At 37.3% G+C, this 19,678-nt stretch overlaps 1 protein-coding gene across 8 annotated transcripts in view; it reads right to left on the bottom strand.

The window, feature by feature from the left end:
• The window catches only part of RBL1 (RB transcriptional corepressor like 1), a 60,727-nt gene that overhangs the window by 8,554 nt on the left and 32,495 nt on the right, over positions 1-19,678 (bottom strand). For all 8 annotated transcript variants that reach the window (XM_086331918.1, XM_086331920.1, XM_086331917.1 and 5 more), the window contains 5 exons: positions 18,876-19,142; positions 17,596-17,807; positions 13,101-13,277; positions 9,812-9,883; positions 7,260-7,350 (listed from right to left, as the gene is read on the bottom strand). In XM_086331918.1, the coding sequence (XP_086188044.1) occupies positions 7,260-7,350; positions 9,812-9,883; positions 13,101-13,277; positions 17,596-17,807; positions 18,876-19,142 (819 nt within the window). The remainder of the gene's footprint in view (positions 1-7,259; positions 7,351-9,811; positions 9,884-13,100; positions 13,278-17,595; positions 17,808-18,875; positions 19,143-19,678) is intronic.

The raw sequence follows: 19,678 nt of genomic DNA, 5'->3' as shown, positions 1-19,678 counted from the left end.
TCAGCGCTCAGCCTTCTTCACAGTCCAACTCTCACATCCATACATGACCACAGGAAAAACCATAGCATTGACTAGACGGACCTTTGTTGGCAAAATAATGTCTCTGCTTTTCAATATGCTATCTAGGTTGGTCATAACTTTTCTTCCAAGGAGTAAGAGTCTTTTAATTTCATGGCTGCAATCACCATCTGCAGTGATTTTGGAGCCCCAAAAAATAAAGTGTGACACTGTTTCCACTGTTTCCCCATCTATTTCCCATGAAGTGATCCATCCCCATGGAAAAGAAATTCTTGTTATACAGAACATTAAAAAAAAAAAGTTGAACTAAGTGAGTAAACAAGAACAGCATTTCAGTTCAGTTCAATTCAGTCGCTCAGTCATGTTCAACTCTTTATGATCCCATGAATCGCAGCACGCCAGGCCTCCCTGAACAACACCAACTCCCTGAGCCTACCCAAACTCATGTCCATTGAGTCGGTGATGCCTTCCAACCATCTCATCCTCTGTTGTCCCCTTCTCCTCCTGCCCTCAATCTTTCCCAGCATCAGGGTCTTTTCAAATGAGTCAGTTCTTCACATCAGGTGGCCAAAGTATTGGAGTTTCAGCTTCAACATCAGACCTTCCAATGAACACCCAGGACTGGTCTCCTTTAGGATGGACTGGTTGGATCTCCTTGCAGTCCAAGGGACTCTCAAGAGTCTTCTCCAACACCACAGTTCAAAAGCATCAATTCTTCAGCGCTCAGCTTTCTTTATACTCCAACTCTCACATCCATACACAAATACTGGAAAAACCATAGCCTTGACTAGACAGACCTTTGTTGACAAAGTAATGTCTCTGCTTTTTAATATGCTGTCTAGGTTGGTCATAACTTTCCTTCCAAGGAGTAAGCACCTTTTAATTTCATGGCTGCAATCTCCATCTGCAGTGATTTTGGAGCCCCCCAAAATAAAGTCTGACACTGTTTCCCCATCTATTTCCCATGAAGTGATGGGACCAGATGCCATGATCTTCATTTTCTGAATGTTGAGCTTTAAGCCAACTTTTTCACTCTCCTCTTTCACTTTCATCAAGAGGCTCTTTAGTTCCTCTTCACTTTCTGCCATAAGGGTGGTGTCTCTGCATATCTGAGGTTACTGATATTTCTCCTGGCAATCTTGATTCCAGCTTGTGCTTCCGCCAGCCCAGCATTTCTCATGATGTACTCTGCATAGAAGTTAAATAAGCAGGGTGACAATATACAGCCTTGACGTACTCCTTTTCCTATTTGGAACCAGTCTATTGTTCCATGTCCAGTTCTAACTGTTGCCTTCTGATCTGCATACAGGCTTCTCAAGAGGCAGGTCAGGTGGTCTGGTATTCCCATCTCTTTCAGAATTTTCCACAGTTTATTGTGATCCACACAGTCAAAGGCTTTGGCATAGTCAATAAAGCAGAAATAGATGTTTTTCTGGAACTCTCTTGCTTTTTTGATGATCCAGCAGATGTTGGCAATTTGATCTCTGACTCCTCTGCCTTTTCTAAAACCAGCTTGAACATCTGGAAGTTCATGGTTCACGTATTGCTGAAGCCTGGCTTGGAGAATTTTGAGCATTACTTTAGTAGCATGTACTGCTGCTACTGCTAAGTCACTTCAGTCGTGTCTGACTCTGTGCGACCCCATAGATGGCAGCCCATCAGGCTCCCACGGTGTGAGATGAGTGCAACTGTGCGGTAGTTTGAACATTCTTTGGCATTTCCTTTCTTTGGGATTGGAATGAAAACTGACCTTTTCCCGTTCTGTGGCCACTGCTGAGTTTTCCAAATTTGCTGACATATTGACTGCAGCACTTTTACAGCATCATCTTTTAGGATTTGAAATAGTTCAACTGGAATTCCATCACCTCCACTGGTTTTGTTTGTAGTGATGCTTCCTAAGGCCCACTTGACTTCACATTCCAGGATGTCTGGCTCTAGGTGACTGATCACACCATCGTGATTAACTGGGTCGTGAAGATCTTTTTTGTACAGTTCTTCTGTGTATTCTTGCCACCTCTTCTTAATATCTTCGGCTTCTCAGGTCCATACCATTTCTGTCCTTTATTGAGCCCATCTTTGCATGAAATGTTTCCTTGGTATCTCTAATTTTCCTGAAGAGATCTCTAGTCTTTCCCATTCTACTGTTTTCCTCTATTTCTTTGCATTGACCGCTGAGAAAGGCTTTCTTATCTCTCCTTGCTATTCTTTGGAACTCTGCATTCAGATACCTATATCTTTCCTTTTCTCCTTTGTTTTTCGCTTCTCTTCTTTTCACAGCTATTTTTAAGGCCTCCCCAGAAAGCCATTTTGCTTTTTTGCATTTCTTTTTCTTGGGGATGGTCTTGATCCCTGTCTCCTGTACAATGTCATGAACCTCTGTCCATAGTTCATCAGGCACTCTGTCTATGAGATCTAGTCCCTTAAATCTATTTCTCACTTCCACTGTATAATCATAAGGGATTTGATTTAGGTCATACCTGGATGGTTTAGTGGTTTTCCCCAGTTTCTTCCATTTAAGTCTGAATTTGGCAATAAGGAGTTCATGATCTGAGCCACAGTCAGCTCCGGGTCTTGTTTTTGCTGACTGTATAGAGCTTCTCCATCTTTGGCTGCAAAGAATATAATCAATCTGATTTCGGTGCTGGTCATATGGTGATGTCCATGTGTAAAGTCTTCTCTTGTGTTGTTGGAAGAGGGTGTTTGCTATGACCAGTGCTTTCTGTTGGCAAAACTCTATTAGCCTTTGCCCTGCTTTCATTCTGTACTCCAAGGCCAAAAATCTGTTACTTCAGGTGTTTCCTGACTTCCTACTTTAGCATTCCAGTCCCATACCATGAAAAGGACATCTGTTTGGGGTGTTAGTTCTAAAAGGTCTTTTAGTTCTTCATAAACAAGAACAACATTTAGCTATTTAGCATTTTTTCATTTCAAAACAGAAAACAAGATGTCAGTTATCCTTTAAGCTGGAAAAAGATTTCTACATTCTCACCTCTTTAAGGACTTTGGCACTCAGAAATTAAAGCTTCAGTAGGCCTGGTGACCCATCTTACAACATATACATTGGCAGGCAGAACTTATGAAAGACTGGGAAAGAGAATGAGATCTTCCTGCTTGGTGCTATAAATGGTTCAAATCTGTTTTCCCTGAGAGGGTAGAAGGGATCTCTGCTTAATATAAATTTAGGCACATGGTATTTATTTGACATATATTTGTGAAATGAACCAATGAACTACATATGGATTCATAATTTTCCCTAATGTTCTCATGAATAAGAAGAATGTCTTTTCTGAATTATTATATAACACTGTCAAGCAATTAAAATGTGGTTTCATAAAAAACTATCAGTGAATGACAGAAGCTCTTAGAAAAAAGGAGATATTATCTGCAGAACTCTGGAGAAACATGCTGAAATTTTTAGCCTGGATCTCTGACTTCAGAATTTTCAAAGGATCTAAAGTGAAAGTGGGAAGGGACAAGGCAAATTATTCCAGGGCTGCAGGTGGCCAACAAATGCAACCATAATACGTGGTTAGTTTCATATCCCAGGACAATATAATTGCATTCAGGGGAAAAGAGACTGAGAGCACAGTAGATATGCATTTCTCAGGGGACGTGGTTTCAGAGGATGGGCACACATAACTGTCTAGAATGCACATATTAATGAAACCCCATCCTTCACTCCTAGAGGAGCTGCTCAAGTGACTGATGCTGATTTCTTTGCATATAGTCCTTAGCCTTCAGTCTGAGAAGAAACACATACAGTGAGTTTTTACCATCTGAAACTGGAGAAAGTAAAGAAGCAAAATTAGGATGAAAGTAAGAAAGATCAGAATTTATTTCTAAATTCAAGGGTCATGTTGAGATGTGATGGGGTTGACCAGCACAGCAGCACTTCCCTGGAGTAAGCATTTGGTATTTGTTGTGTATTTCTCCTACCACGTTCCTCCTTATCCTCTTTCGCTCCTCACTGTAAAAGTGTGTAGGCTGCAGTGCCCTTGAGCTCCAGTTATGCAAAAGTCACCGAGCACACACCAGTTTAAAACTACAGTGCTTTAAGACTATTTTGGCAGTTTCTCATAAGCTCTAAAAGGCATTCATTGTAATCTAAAACCAAGGAAACCTTGTTTACACAGACAATCTAAAAGGAAAATGTGCTCTACCCACATTTGGCTGTCTATCTGGTGACCGTAAAATAGTTCTAATGTCAATAAAGTCACTTAATTATCAATTTGTAGTTATCAGTCTTATACATCTCCTATGGAAACAGAACTTTTGTCACTTGAGAGGATTTAACTGTTTTTGTGTGTCTGACCTAGTTTTCAACATTTAAAGGATTTTATGTAAGGAATATGGCCTTAGAAAAATTAGCTTAAAAAAAAAAAGACATTTAAAGAGCCATACTGATTAATAAAATATATTTTATACTTATAAACAAAATAATAATTACTACTTACTTACTAAGGCCTTACTGTGAGAAGGCCTTGTATGAAACACCACACATGCATCTTTTTTTAAAAAAATTCTTAAGCCAAGTCTCAGAGGAAGTATTGTAAAGTTTTCAATTTACTTGAGCATTATTTTTGTATCACTTAGACTAAGCTATAATCTGGATCTCTCAAGTGTTCTAATCAAGAATGCTAGTCTGGGGTGCTCTGCTAACATGATAATGAATGCACAGGCCGAGTAGCCAGTTGGTTTTTTAACAAGGGAGCTCTTTCTCCACAGGTGGCTACTATAAATAGGGTTTCTATTGGGCATATCTCAATCAAAGACCAATGCTTTGATAATTAACATACTTGACATCAGAAGTAGGTTTTTATTGATGAAAACAGTGGTCATTTATTAAGTATGCCTAATCCTAAAAATCAGTCTATGTTGAGGGAATTAGAAATACTTAAAATAAGAAGATTGGCAGATGCATTTCTTTACACTAACAATGAAATATCAAAACAGGGAATATAATCCAATAATCCCTTTTAAAATTGCATCCAAAAAATAAAAAAAACCCAACAACAAAAAACTTAAGAATAATCCTCATCAAGCAGGTGAGAGACTTATATACTGAGAATTATACAACATTCATAAAGGAAACTGAAGATGATTCAAAGAAGTGAAAAGATATCCCATGCTCTTGTACTGGAAGAATATTGTTAAAATGGCATGCTACCCAAAACAATCTACAGATTTAATGCAGTCCCTATCAAATTACCCAGGACATTTTTCACAGAACTAGAACAAATAATTCTAAAACCTATAGAGAACTATAAAAGACCCATAATTGCCAAAGCAATCTGGGTCCATGATCTTAGTTTGTTTTTAATGTTGAGTTTCAAGCCAGCTTTTTCACTCTCCTCTTTCACCTGCATCAAGAGGCTCTTTAGTTCCTCTTTGTTTTCTGCCATTAGAGTGGTATCATCTACATATCTGAGATTGCTGATATTTCTCCTGACGGTCTTGATTCCAGCTTGTGCTTCATCCAGCCCAGCATTTTGCATGATGTACTCTGCATAGAAGTTAAATAAGCAGGGTGACAATACACAGGCTTGTCCTACTACTTTCTAATTTTGAACCAGTCAGTTGTTTCATGTCCAGTTCTGTTGCTTCTTGACCCACATACATGTTTCTCAGGAGACAGGTAAGTTGGTCTAATAGTCCCATCCATTTCTTTTAAGAATTTTCCAGTTTGTTGTGATCCACATAGTCAAAGGCCTGAGTATAGTCAATGAAGTAGAAGTGTTTCGGGAACTCCCTTGCTTTCTCCATAATCCAACAAATATTGGCAATTTGATCTCTAGTTTCTCTGCCTTTTTTAAGCCCAGCTTGAACACCTGGAAGTTTTTGGTTCACGTACTGAAGTCTAGCTTGAAGGGTTTTGAGCATAACCGTGCTACTATGTAAAGTGAGCACAACTGTAGTTTGAACATTCTTTGGCATTGCCTCTCTTTGGGATGGAATGAAAACTGATCATTTCCAGTCCTGTGGCCACTGCTGAGTTTTCCAAATTTGCTGACAGCACTTTAATAGCATCATCTTTTAGGGTTTTAAACAGCTCAGCTGGAATTCTGTCATTTCCACTAGCTTTGTTCATATTAATACAGTGTTTCCTAAGGCTCACTTGATTTCATACTCCAGGATGTCTGGCTCTAGTGAGTGACCATACCGTCGTGGTTATCCAGGTCATTAAGACTTTTTGTATAGTTCTTCTGGGTATTCTTGCCACCTCTTCTTAATCTCTTCTGCTTCTGTTAGGTCCTTACCATTTCTGTCCTTTATCATGCCCATCCTTACATGAAATGTTCCCTTGGTATCTCCAGTTTTCTTGAAGAGATCTCTAGTCTATATCTATACAAAAAGAATTGAATTTGGCCTGTGTGGCCTTAAATGGGATCAGATTCTAGGACGTTATCATTAAAGCATTTTTTCATTAAGACCTTAAAACTTAAGATCCCAGTAGACACCATAATGATCATGGATATTTGGGTAATTTAAAAAATGTCTCTGACCCAGTCAATTTTCTTTAAGAATTTGCTCTAAGGATGTGGACCAAAGACCAATTTACAATGATGTTCCTCACAAAGCTGTATATAATTAGAACAACCTAAATGCCTCACATTGAGGAATTAAATAAATTACAGTACCTATATACACATGCACACATACGTCTACGTTAAGTAATGGAAAGATGAGACAAGAAAAAGGATATAGGCAGAAGAGGCCTTTTCATAATTTATCAACATATGAATACCAAATATTTGATTCTTCTTTCTTTAAAAAAAATTACTAGAGTCTTAAGTCTTAGCATGATGGTGGAACAAGGTGACCTTGCTGATGGTGGCAGAATATCAAATACACTTATTAATGAACAGGACATTTCCTTGTCTTCCCGGGCAGATCACTGACAGCTGTCTTACTTTTCCTGTCATTCAGATTTAGTTTTGAATTTTATTGTGTCTTTTATACAATAAATGTGTACAAGTATATACAATATTAGTGTGTATAAGTATACTAGGAAACTTCTAAAACACAATTAAACAGAGGATAAATTAATAGTTTCTATACACAATCTCTGTGGAGGGAGGTACCTGACCCATACTTATTTCAAAGTCACTTGTTTCTTCTCAAAACACACATGCATTATCCACCCCACCTACATAAGTAACTCCAAGACACCCACTGTAGTATGTAACCAAATATATAACCAAAGGTATACTACATATAGAATGCTAAATTGGGCAACTTACCACAATCTGTCATTTCAAAATCACCGTTCAGGTTTTTACTGTATGCCACAACTTCTCTTGGAATACTTTTCAATAGTACACTTCTATAGACCTATAGGTCATAAGGGAAATAAAGGACTGTTGAGTCACAAACAGGCACAGGTTAAGCAAAACCAAAATAAGAAGAGCAAGATATCAAGCCAATTAAAAAGTATTTGTCTGTAAGGGTGATAATTAAGGGCAAGATGTTATTCAGTTCAGTTCAGTCGCTCAGTTGTGTCCTACTCTTTGCGACCCCATGAATTGCAGCACGCCAGGCCTCCCTGTCCATCACCAACTCCCAGAGTTCACTCAAACTCACGTCCATCGAGTCAGTGATGCCATCCAGCCATCTCATCCTCTGTCGTCCCCTTCTGCTCCTGCCCCCAATCCCTCCCAGCATCAGAGTCTTTTCCAATGGGTCAACTCTTTGCATGAGGTGGCCAAAGTATTGGAGTTTCAGCTTTAGCATCCTTCCTTCCAAAGAACACCCAGGCCTAACCTCCTTTAGGATGGACTAGTTGGATCTCCTTGCAGTCCAAGGGACTCTCAAGAGTCTTCTCCAACACCACAGCTCAAAAGCATCAATTCTTCGGCACTCAGCTTTCTTCACAGTCCAACTCTCACATCCATACATGACCACTGGAAAAACCATAGCCTTGACTAGATGGACCTTTGTTGGCAAAGTAATGTCTCTGCTTTTGAATATGTTATCTAGGTTGATCATAACTTTTCTTCCAAGGAGTAAGAGTCTTTTAATTTCATGGCTGCAATCACCATCTGCAGTGATTTTGGAGCCCCCAAAAATAAAGTGTGACACTGTTTCCACTGTTTCCCCATCTATTTCCCATGAAGTGATGGGACCGGATGCCATGATCTTAGTTTTCTGAATGTTGAGCTTTAAGCCTGTAGATTACTGCAAACATCTTAGAAGAGGAGCTATTAAGCAGAGCCTACCACCTGAAATATGCCATTTAGGAGGTTACAAATTAGAAGAATTAAGTCAGCAGCAACTAAACACTGATGAGCAAGTTTTGCCAATTAAAAGCTACTTAAAAGATCTGAGCCTATTCCTTCCTCCCTTTAATTCCTTACGTGAGACTCATTTGATCTCTCTGGGGCTTGCTTTCCTGTTCCAATCCCATACCAAGTCTTTTCAGGTGGGCACATGAAAATATGTTCTCCTCTCTGCTCCTAAACTGTTTTTAACCTCCAGGGTAACTGAAAAGCATGCCCATTCTCCCTCATCCTATGGATAATGGTATTGAGAGAATTTTTAGGAAGCTGTGGCATGACTTTTTTTTTGGCTGCGCTGGGTCTTTGTTGTGGCATGCTGGCCTTCTCTAGCTGCAGCGTGTCAGGACTTCTTTTGGTGCAAAGCATGGGCTCTAGAGTGCGTGGCTCACTAGTTGCAGATTGTGGGCTCTCTAGTTGTGGTGCATGGGCTTAGCCGCCCCACGGCATGTGGGATATGAATTATCCTACCAGGGATCAAACCCATGTCCCCTGCATTGGAAGGTGGATTCTTAACCATTGGATCATGAGGGAAATCCCCTGACCCAATTTTGACCCACATTAACTTTGCCTTAATGAACTTAGGGATGTTCTGAACCTCTCTAAGCTCTGTTTCTGAACGATTTTTCTGAAGAGGCCCAGAAACCAGGCCTCTTCTAGTCTATCACAGGATATAAGAAATGCCTATACTTGGCTCTTCTAGTATCTCTATACTGCTAGCAGTGTATTTGGGGCTTCAGTAAAGAAGTGAAACTACCTGTGGGGCTCTCCTACAGAAGGGTACGGCTACTAGTACTGGGGCCAGGGTTATCTCAGCTACTATTTTCTCTCTTCTAGTCTAAGATGGCAGATCACTGGGGCCACAGAGGAGGCCAATATGTTCCTTTAGAGCAATCAGGCTGTTGAACGGCCAAAGCCTTACTGTAAACTAATCCTGTGTTCTTCAGAACAACAATAAAAATCATGTAGAGCTAACAGTTATTAAATGCTTACCATGTGCCAGGCCACTATGCTAACATTTTATATTTCCATGACTGAAATGTTGTATAGAATTCTTACCAGGGCTATTATATAAAAAATGACTGACATCTATTCAAATTCAAAGATACAAACATTAAGATTCTTAGCAAATGGAAAAAAGAAACTTGACTTAATATATCTTCAAATTTCACTGGATTTAAATATCATCAGAGAATCAAATCTCATATAATTAAAGAATGTTATTATTATAAATATTTTTCATTAGATTTTCTAGTGAAAAACATCCCCACTCAACAAACGGACACATGGAATAAGAGAATGTGTGAGAAGTACATGCAAATATGTAGATTAGTCAGAAACAGCAAGATTTTTGGCTTCTATTGAAACTTTTTTGATTAAAATTGTCTCAAGTTTAATGGTATCCATAAAACCAAATATCTATAGTAAACCTAGAAAAGAAGTTTACCTTTTATATGACTTATCAGCAGAGAAATAGTACAAATCTATTTCGGGACAGGAGGAAAAATAATGTAACTCACGTGACTATTAGCTTGGGGCTGATTCCTATAACTTTTCATTATTTCTTGAAAAGTTCTTTCTTCTTTTGTTACCTAAGGAAAATAAAAACCTCATTCATCAATTGCTTTTAAAAGAAAAATGGCTCTAAACAAAAACTTCAATTACCAGTTGGCACTGAGAGCAGTCTTGCAGAAAGCTATTAACCCCAGGCCACTTCATAACTAAAAACCACTACCATTTATGACTTCTACTACCTTAAAAGTTCAGGCTTTGTGGCCTGTGGGAACTCAGCAGATAGTTTCATTAATCAAAAGCACTAAGATTATTATGGTATAACTCTACTGAAAATGTATTTTTAAACCACAAAATGCCTTTCTTTATAAAAAAGAACATAAGAAAACTCAGATCTGCTGACTCTCCTGTAGTCTTCAGTTTTATTAGTTTTTACGTACTTATTTAAAAGTGGATATAGGCAACATTCCATAAAAAATAATTCAGAATAATGATACTGAAGATGATCAAGGATCTCAGAAAAAGAATGGAGGCAAGGATCAAGATGATGTAAGAAACGTTTAATGAAGACCTAGAAGAACTGAAGAACAGAGATATACAATAAAACATCTGAAATGAAAAATACACTAGCAGAACACTGAGGCAGAAGAGCAGATAAGTGACCTGAAGACAGAATGGTGGGAATCACTGCTGTGGAAGAGAATTTTAAAAGAGTGAAAAGAAATGAAGACAGTCTAAGAGACATCTGGGACATTAAACACATCAGCATTCCACATTATAGGGGTGGTCTCAGAAGGAGAAGAGAGAAAGGATATGAAAAAAAGTTCAAAAAGATAATAGCTGAAAAACCTCCCTAACATGGGAAAGGAAACATTCACTCAAGTCCAGGAATTGCAGAGTTCCAGGCAGGATAAATCCAAGAAAGAACATGCCAAGACACACACAGTAATCAAGTTGACAAGAATAAGACCAAGAAAAAATATTAAAAGCAACAGGAGAAAAATGACAACATACAAGGGAACTATAAGTTTATCAGCTGATTTCTTAGCAGAAACTCTACAGGCCAGAAGGAAGTGTCATGATACATTTAAACTGATGAAAGGGAAGAACCTACAATCAAGAATACTCTACCCAGTAAGGTGTTCATTCAGATTTGACAGAGAAATCAAAAGTTTTATGGACAAGTAAAAGCTAACAGAACTCAGTACCACCAGACCAGCTCTGCAACAAATGCTAAAGGAACTTCTCTAAATAGAAAAAGCCACAACTAGAAACAAGAAAATTACAAATGGATACGCTCACCCGTAAAGGCAAATATACACAAGCACACACAAAAGGTAGGAAATCATCCATACACAAATATGATATCAAAACCAACAATTATGAGGAGATAATACAAATGCAAGATATTGGAAATGCACTTGTAAAGATGAGGAACTTAAAACAATCTTGTTTCTACATAGATTGCTATAGCAAATCCTCATAGTAACCAGAAATCAAAAATCTACAACAGATAAAAAGAAAAAGGAAATGAAACACAACACTAAAGTTAGTCATCAAATCACAAGAGAACAAAAGAAAAAGGGAACAAGAAAAAAATGTTTTGCCACTCTGTCTCTTAATTTTTTTGTATTTTCTATCTCTATGTGATACATTGCTTTTTATTTCCACAGATCTATATTCTAATCTATTGAGTCTTTTTGGGTTGGAATTTTGTTTCCATCCAAATTTCACTGGGTTTCCATTCCAAGTTTCCTTCAGTTCTTTTTGACATCTTTTGGGTCCTTTTTATTTAAAATTTTTTTTTAATTTTTGGGTCCTTTTTAAAGTAACTTGGTCTTTATTCATAAAATGAATTTTCTTGTATACACTAAATCCTTTTAAACATATTAACTGCCTACTTTGAGGTCAATAATTTCATTAACTAAAATTTTCAATATCTAACCTGCTCTAAATTTTATCTGTTGACATACTTATATTGATTCATTTCCTTGAATGTTTTATAATTTTTGATTTTTTTAGTTCTACTTTAGTAAGGGTTTTACTTATGTGAATACTGAATGGCTTAAGGGTTGAGTGTTTCATGCCTCAAAGCAGTTTGCTTCTGCTGGGAAACCCAGCGGTATTATCAGTTCTGGGACAACTTTGGGTTTTGTTGTCATTAGTGTTCGGACTTCGGAGATTCTTTCCTTTTTTTTTGGCCTTGCTGTATATCTTACAGGATCTCAGTTCCCACCAGGGATTAAACCAATGCCCTCAGGAGTGAAACCATAAAGTCCTAACCAATGGACTCCTGGGTAATTCCCTGGAGATTCTTAGAATGGTAAAATAAATGAAATATGCATATAGGTGTGGTTTTAAAAGTGGAAAGAGAATACAAATATAAAGCATTATTGGTATGGATGCCAATGTAGCATGTGACTATAAAAGGGGAATAACTATGTGGTCTTTTGTGTTGTATTTATCTAGTGGTTCCGGAATAAATGCATAAAAATTGTAACCATAGAAGGAAATTAACTCTCTAAATTAGAAACCCATGGCTGGTTTTTAGAGTTCTGGTATCCTTAAGAGAAATAATTTAAAAATAGTAATAACTTAAAAAAAGGTTAATTAACAATATTTATTAATACATATTTTGTATAGAGATTTTAAAGAGGCAATGTGAAAAGGAAGTCACAAATGAGTTCGAAAACATGTCCTTTGCCTCAAGAAGCTGAAAAATTAGGTTGTAACATGCTCATCTGCTAGGATCTGTGGCCAATATGATCAAGACCAAAGTTACAGATGAATGTTATAGACACATTAGAATTTTTAAAACAAGAAAGATATGCCATTTTATGACTTAAAACATGTTGTAGCAACCAGAAAATAAAATGCTCTTCTGAGGTAATGGAATAAATCACTAAAAAGGAATATAGTATAGAAGCTATTTTACATCAAATTATGAATCAGGAGATCACAGGCTGTCACTAATTGTGTAATTTTGGCCAAGTTACTTTCAGCTCTGAGTCTCTGTTACTCACTTAAAACGTAATGATCTAGAATTATTACTTTAAAGTATAAGATTAGAGGTGTTACAGGGGTGGAGATGGAAATGGTTCTCTATTAATAGTGTGGAGAACCACTTTACTACAAATGGCCTGCAATTGCATTAGCTGGAATTTACCACCTAATTAATGAAGGTGGGCACTGTTGGCTTATAGCACTTAAGGTAAACTAATGAGTGCAACAGATTTTCACCTCATGCTTCAAATATAGGTAAGGACAGCAAGGAGCTTCCCCCACCTTATACATTACCTTTGCCATGATATAAAAGGCACAAAGGAGGAGCTGATCCAAATGTCTGTCTTTCATCAGATCAGGACAGTGAACTAAAGTGAATTCAAAACATGTCCATATCTTCCTTCTTAACTCATTTGAAACATCCAGTTTTAAACATAAATCACGTAAGCGTACACTTGCCAAATGATAGACCTAAGACAAAACATAGCACACTGATGCAAAAAAACAAGTCAATAATTTCTCAAATTTATGTCTTACCATGAAGATGGGCTTTTGGTCAAGATTAATAAACACCTAAGGCTGCTGATGCATTAAATTACATAAAATACCTATTTTACAGTATCAGTTCACTGCTGTGGCTAAATAAAATATATTAAAACAAAATTCTCTTTGTAAAACTAGCCTAAACAATTTTTGGGAAAAGATGCTTTGTGCTATTCTATCTATGCTGTGAACTATGTAAAGTGATAAATACTAAAACTAAATGGCTTGATTTATGAGCATTATGACCATTATAAATATATAACTTTTTAAGAAATCAGAAGTCTCTTTTTTTGGTTCAGGTAAAATGGCTAGAAAGCCTAAAATGTCACATAATACACTAAAATGTTTGACTTCAAAAATGACTCTGAGAGCAAAATCATTTTAAAAATTCCCCTATATTCTACATTGTTTTTATGAGCACATGAAAGGAATGTTAAGTAAATGAGACACCAGATTTTACTGTTGATGTTTATTGAGATACAACTGACATAAAACATTATTAGTTTCAGGTGTACAACATGATTCACTATTGACACATACTGTGAAAAGATCACCACAATAAGTCAACATCCACCACATACTTATAATTTCTTTTCTTGTGATAAGAACTTTAAAGATCTATCCTGTTAGCAACTTTCAATATGCAATATGGTGTTATTAACTATAGTTACCATGCTATACATTATAGCCCCATGATTTACTTATATCTTCCAGTTTGTACCTTTTGACTCCCTTCATCCATCCATTTCACCCACTCCCTCGCCCCTAGCAACGACTAACCTGCTCTTTGTATTTATGAGCTTGTTTTTTAGATTCCACATATAAATGAGATCATGTAGTATTTGTCTGTCTCTGTCAAGTTGTTTTTAAACATATCAGAGTAAATTCAGTTCAATGTAAATTCAGTTCAGTTTAATCTTTTATATACAGAGTCTTTGTATGAACTGATACTAATGAAAATGACTCAAAGGTCCTGAAAGATTCTAAAATGATTTCTGATCATTCAAAAAGCATTCTGTTTTGTTATTTTAAGAATTGGTAACCTTACTGTGATACTCCTAAACTAGACTATTCTGTTTGAACTAAGGCTTTAAATCTAAACATTCAGGAGAAAAAATAAAAGAGTAAGGCATTCTTTACATCAAAATATCTTTTGAGAGGGAAAAAAATTTACAAATTAGAGCTTTAAAATTAATTTTAACTATCCAATACACTAATCTGATAGAGAGATAAAGCTGACTCCAAAGCCACCAGTGATTCATTTTATAACAAACTCATTCTCTGCATTCCATCCCTTTGTTTCTGGTCTAGTTGGTCAAGAAATAAATAGGAACCACTGGGGTCAGAGCAGTGGGAAACATGCTGGAACTTTACATTCATGATAGGAGAAGATAACAGATATAGCCCCAGCTAGAAGGATTAGGTACTACTACTTGTTAAGTATCTTTTACAAAGCTAACCCAATGACTTCTCTGAAGCTAATCTGATATACATCCTCTGAAAGGCTGCTAATTCTAACAAAAAATTCATAGTAAATTCTATTCAGGCATAGGACACCCAGTATCACACTGAGTTCAGCATGGATAACAGCTGCAATTTACTCAAGAAATGGTTATTTTGAACTCATTATTAGATATGAACATCTCAATTCCCTTTTAGAATAAAACTTTTTTTAAGCTTCTAAGTAGGAGAAGGCAGTGGCAACCCACTCCAGTACTCTTGCTTGGAAAATCCCAAGGACAGAGGAGCCTGGTAGGCTGCAGTCCATGGGGCTGCTAGGAGTCAGACATGACTGAGCGACTTCACTTTCACTTTTCACTTTCATGCATTGGAGAAGGAAATGGCAACCCACTCCAGTATTCTTGCCTGGAGGATCCCAGGGACAGGGGAGCCTGGTGGGCTGTCGTCTATGGGGTCGCAGTCGGACATGACTGAAGCGACTTAGCAGCAGCAGCTTCTAAGTAAGCTATAATTAAATGAAAGGAAATGGACAGGCTAGATTCTGAAATAAATTCAGAACTAAAAATTTATAAATAAAGCCTTATTTCTGTCAATCTTAGATTCATTATCAAAGGCAGCAATTTGTTATTTTGAAAATTAAAAACAGGAAATGAATGGGGGAAATACTACATTTGGAACTCTCCTTTAAAAACAGGCATTACGCACAAGTGGGCAGGAATGGGGATGGTGAGATAGAGTAGAAAAGGTAGTGGGAGGTGGAAAAAAGAGCACATGTCTCAAGAAATATTCTAAGAAAGACTAGATAGAGGAAATAAATTTGCATCAAAAAATAATCTGAAAAAGAAATGAATTTCTTAAAAATTTTAAGCCTTAAACTCTAATCACAATGAGAGAAAGAAACAAAAAAACAGTGCCTTTTTTTTTCATTTACAATTTTTAAGAATGGGCTAGATAGCTACTAGTTATAGAGTGGACTGGAGAGATATCTCCCAATTCTGGGATTTATTTTAGAGCAGCAGCATGTTTGGCTACAAATATCTGATTAACATGTCTGTCTTATTAGAAGCTTGAAGGTACTTATAAAAGCAAGGCAGGATAGAAATTGTTTCTACATTAAATCTCTGCATTAATACTAAAACAATTTAGGGATTATAATGACTAGTCAAATCTTACAGGTAACAAATGAGATTTATGATAAAAATTGTGTAGACTCCCCACAGTATCCCCAAAATCTTAATAATAAATCTTCAGTAATTTAAACTTATACATAAGATCTAAGATGTACTTGTGCCACAATAAACTCAATCTAAAGTGGCTCAGATGGTAAAGAATCCGCCTGCAATGTGGGAGACCTGGGTTTGATCCCTGGGTTGGGAAGATCCCTTGCAGAAGGGAACAGCTATCCAAGCCAGTATTTTGGCCTGGAGAATTCCATGGACAGAGGAACCTGGCAGGCTACAGTCCATGGGGTTGCAGAGTCAGACACGCCTGAGCAACTTTCACTTTCAATTTTCAAAGCAATATAACACAGTGGAGTTCCTGTAAATTCCAACTGCTTTCTTAAAGTTATGCAAATGAAGTTGGCAAGAAACCTAAGTCATATCAGGAAATGGAATCAAATTCTATGAACTTGAGTCCAAACACAGCTCATCAAGATCATAATGTTCTTTTAAGTGAAAGTGTTAGTCACTCAGTCGTGTCTGACTCTTTGCGATCCCATGAATTGCAGCCCACTAGGCTCCTCTGTCCAAGGAATTCTCCAGATAAGAATATTGGAGTGGGTTGCCATTCCACTCCAGTTGGCAACCCACTCCAGTGTTCTTGCCTGGAGAATCCCAAGGATGGGGGAGCCTGGTGGGCTGCTGTCTATGGGGTCGCACAGAGTCAGACATGACTGAAGCGACTTAGCAGCAGCAACAGCAGCAGCCACCACGGGAAATAGTATGGCAGTTTCTCAAAAATTAAATTTAGAATTACTATTCTACTTCTGTTTATACCCAAAAGAACTGAAAGCAGAAATTTAGATATCTGCACATCAATATAACAGCATTACTCACTCAAAATAACCATAAGCTACATGCATGTGCTAAGTCGCTTCAGTCTTGTTCGACTATGTGCCTCCGTATGGACTGCAGCCCACCAGGCTCCTCTGTCCATGGGATTCTCCAGGCAAGAATACTGGAGTGGGTTGCCAAGCCCTCCTCCAAGGGATCTTCCCGACCCAGGGGTTGAACCTACGTCTCTTCTGTTTCCTGCGCTGGCAGGCAGGTTCAGAAACAACTCAAATATCCATCTACAGATGAATTGATAGACAAAACATGGTATATTCATACCATGGAATATTAGCCTTAAAAAGGAAGGAAATTCTGACACATGCAAAAATGTGGATAAACTGTGAAGACATTATGCTAAGTAAAATAAGCCCACCATAAAAGGACAAAAATTGTATAATTTCACTTTTATGAGGTACCTAGAGTAGCTGAAGTCATAGAGACAGAAATTAGAATGATGACTGGGGGTTAAGGGGAGAAATGAGGAGTTACTCTTTAATGGGTACAGAATTACAGTTTAGGAAGATGAAAAAGTTCTCAAGATGGACAGTGGTGGAAGCTGCACAACAACGTGGATGTACTAATGATACTTAGCTGTACACCTAAAAATGGTTAGAACAGTAAATTTTATGTATATTTTACCACGTACAAAAAAAAGGCCAAAGCTGTCCTGTTACTCAATCTTTATTGTACTGATTAAAGGAGATCTTTTTAGATGCTATAAAAACACATACCTTTCTATAAAACAGTGCTAAGGACCCAGTTCTCTTTGGTTTGCTTATTCCAATTGGATGTACCTCTTGTGCTTTGGTCAAGTGGGTCTGCTTTGGAGAAGCACCAATTAATGACTGAGCTGTAAGTGATACAGGACTCTCAACTTTGGACTCCTGAGTTGTATTCATGGAAATTGGTATCAGTGTGATCTCTCCAGCATCATTTGCAATACCTGAATGTAGAAGCAAGAGTTCTTAGTTTTAGAAATGTGTCCCAGAAAAGTTGTCAATACTTCTTTCTTGGTTCGTTCCTTCTTCCCTCCCTCCCTCTTCTTGTTTACTATCTATCTGTGCGAAATGTTAGAAGAAGAAAGCCACAAAAATACTAATTCTAGGTTATGATATTCTTGTTTCCTATTTCTGCTCTGAAACAATAATACTGTTCTCTTTTGTGGTCTAAAGGAGATGTTTTTAAACACTAAACAAAATTTTTGCTCAATGCACTCATTTGTAAAACTCAGGTAAAATAAGTCCTAACAAAGAGAGTAGTAAATCCATAAAATATGAAAATTCAAAAAACTGTGCAGGTATACCTCAGAGTTTATATTAAGAGTTTGGTTCCAGAGAACCACAATAAAGTGAATATCATAATAAAATGAGTCACATGAATTTTTTGGTTTCCGAGGCATAAAAAAATTATGCTTTTGCTATACTGCAGTCTATAGGGTGTGTTATGGGCATTATGTTCAAAAACTGTATGTACCTCAGTTAAAAAATACTTTGTTGCTAAAAAAAATGCTAATCATCACACGGCAACACAAGGTTGCCACACATCTTCAATTTGTTAAAAAAAAAAGAAAAAAGTTATCTGTAAAGTTCAATAAAGCAAAGTGCAATAAAATGAGGAAATAAAATGAGGAAAGCCTCTGTACATTCAAAACAAAACTAAAGGGGCAGTGTTACTATTCTGTATAACAGGATAATGGTAGATATGTGTCATTAGACATTTGCAAAATTCATATAGTGTACAACACCAAGAGTGAACACTAACGTAAACTATGGACTTAGAATGATAATGATGTGACAATGAAAGTTCATCAGTTGTAATACATGAGCTAGTCTGGTGCAGGATATTGATGACAAGAAAGGCTCAATTTTGCCATGAACCTAAAACTACTCCTAGAGGAAAAAAAATACAGGTTCAGGAGAAAACACAGGAGTAATAAGACCATGTGATATAATTCAGTAAGACATTTCTTAAATTTTTATCCATTAAAAAAAAAAATGCATCAAAATATTACCATGCAATGGGATTGTAACTTTATGTCCTGTTGTCCCTGCTACTATGGCTGTGGCCATTGTCAGAAGACTGTGCCCGGGTGAAATTGATATATTTTCAGCAGTGATGCTTGAAGAAGGAGCAATTTTCAATTTTGTTCCTTCTGTAATGATCCTGTCCATAAGTATTTCCTTTGGGGGGTCTTCCCCAAAAAGTCTTCTCTTAGCACTCCCAGCAGTAGGAGAACTGTAGCGTTCATGGACAGAAATCGGAGACAATGGTTGCATATCTAATAAAGAGAAAAATTTTAACAGTTTGACTTGTATTTCAAACAGAAAAAATCAGGTTTACTCACTCGTTCCATAGATACTGAGTTGTGCTATACTTGTGCTCAATCACTTCAGTCGTGTCTGACTCTTTGCAACCCTATGGACTGTAGTCTGCCAGGCTCCACTGTCCATGGGATTCTCCTGGCAAGATTTCTGGGGTGGACTGCCATACCCTCCTCCAGGGATCTTCCCGACCCAGGGATTGAACCCACATTTTCTGTGTCTCCTGCACAGACACTCAGTGTCTCTTTAACACTGAGCCAACAGGGAAGCCCTAGATACTGAGTTACTATGCTAAAATAACAGCCTCTGTCCTCATGCAATATCGAATCTAGTGGGAGAGAGAAGAATGAAATAAATCTTAAAATTACAATAGCTAACCTCCCTAGTTTCTTAAACCTCTGCCTATGTTAAAGAACCAAAATATTATGGGGAAAGTAGAAGCTGAGAGGTAGAATACAGTGACTGTTAAATTAGAAAAGTAGTCCAACTTACT

Source organism: Bos grunniens, chromosome 13 (genome assembly GCF_055505025.1).
Source record: "Bos grunniens cultivar Pamir isolate PY7600 chromosome 13, Bosgru_T2T1.0, whole genome shotgun sequence".
In the NCBI taxonomy this organism is placed as follows: Eukaryota; Metazoa; Chordata; class Mammalia; order Artiodactyla; family Bovidae; genus Bos; species Bos grunniens.
Note: the sequence above shows the minus strand (reverse complement) of the source record. Positions and strands in the feature narration are given on the sequence as shown.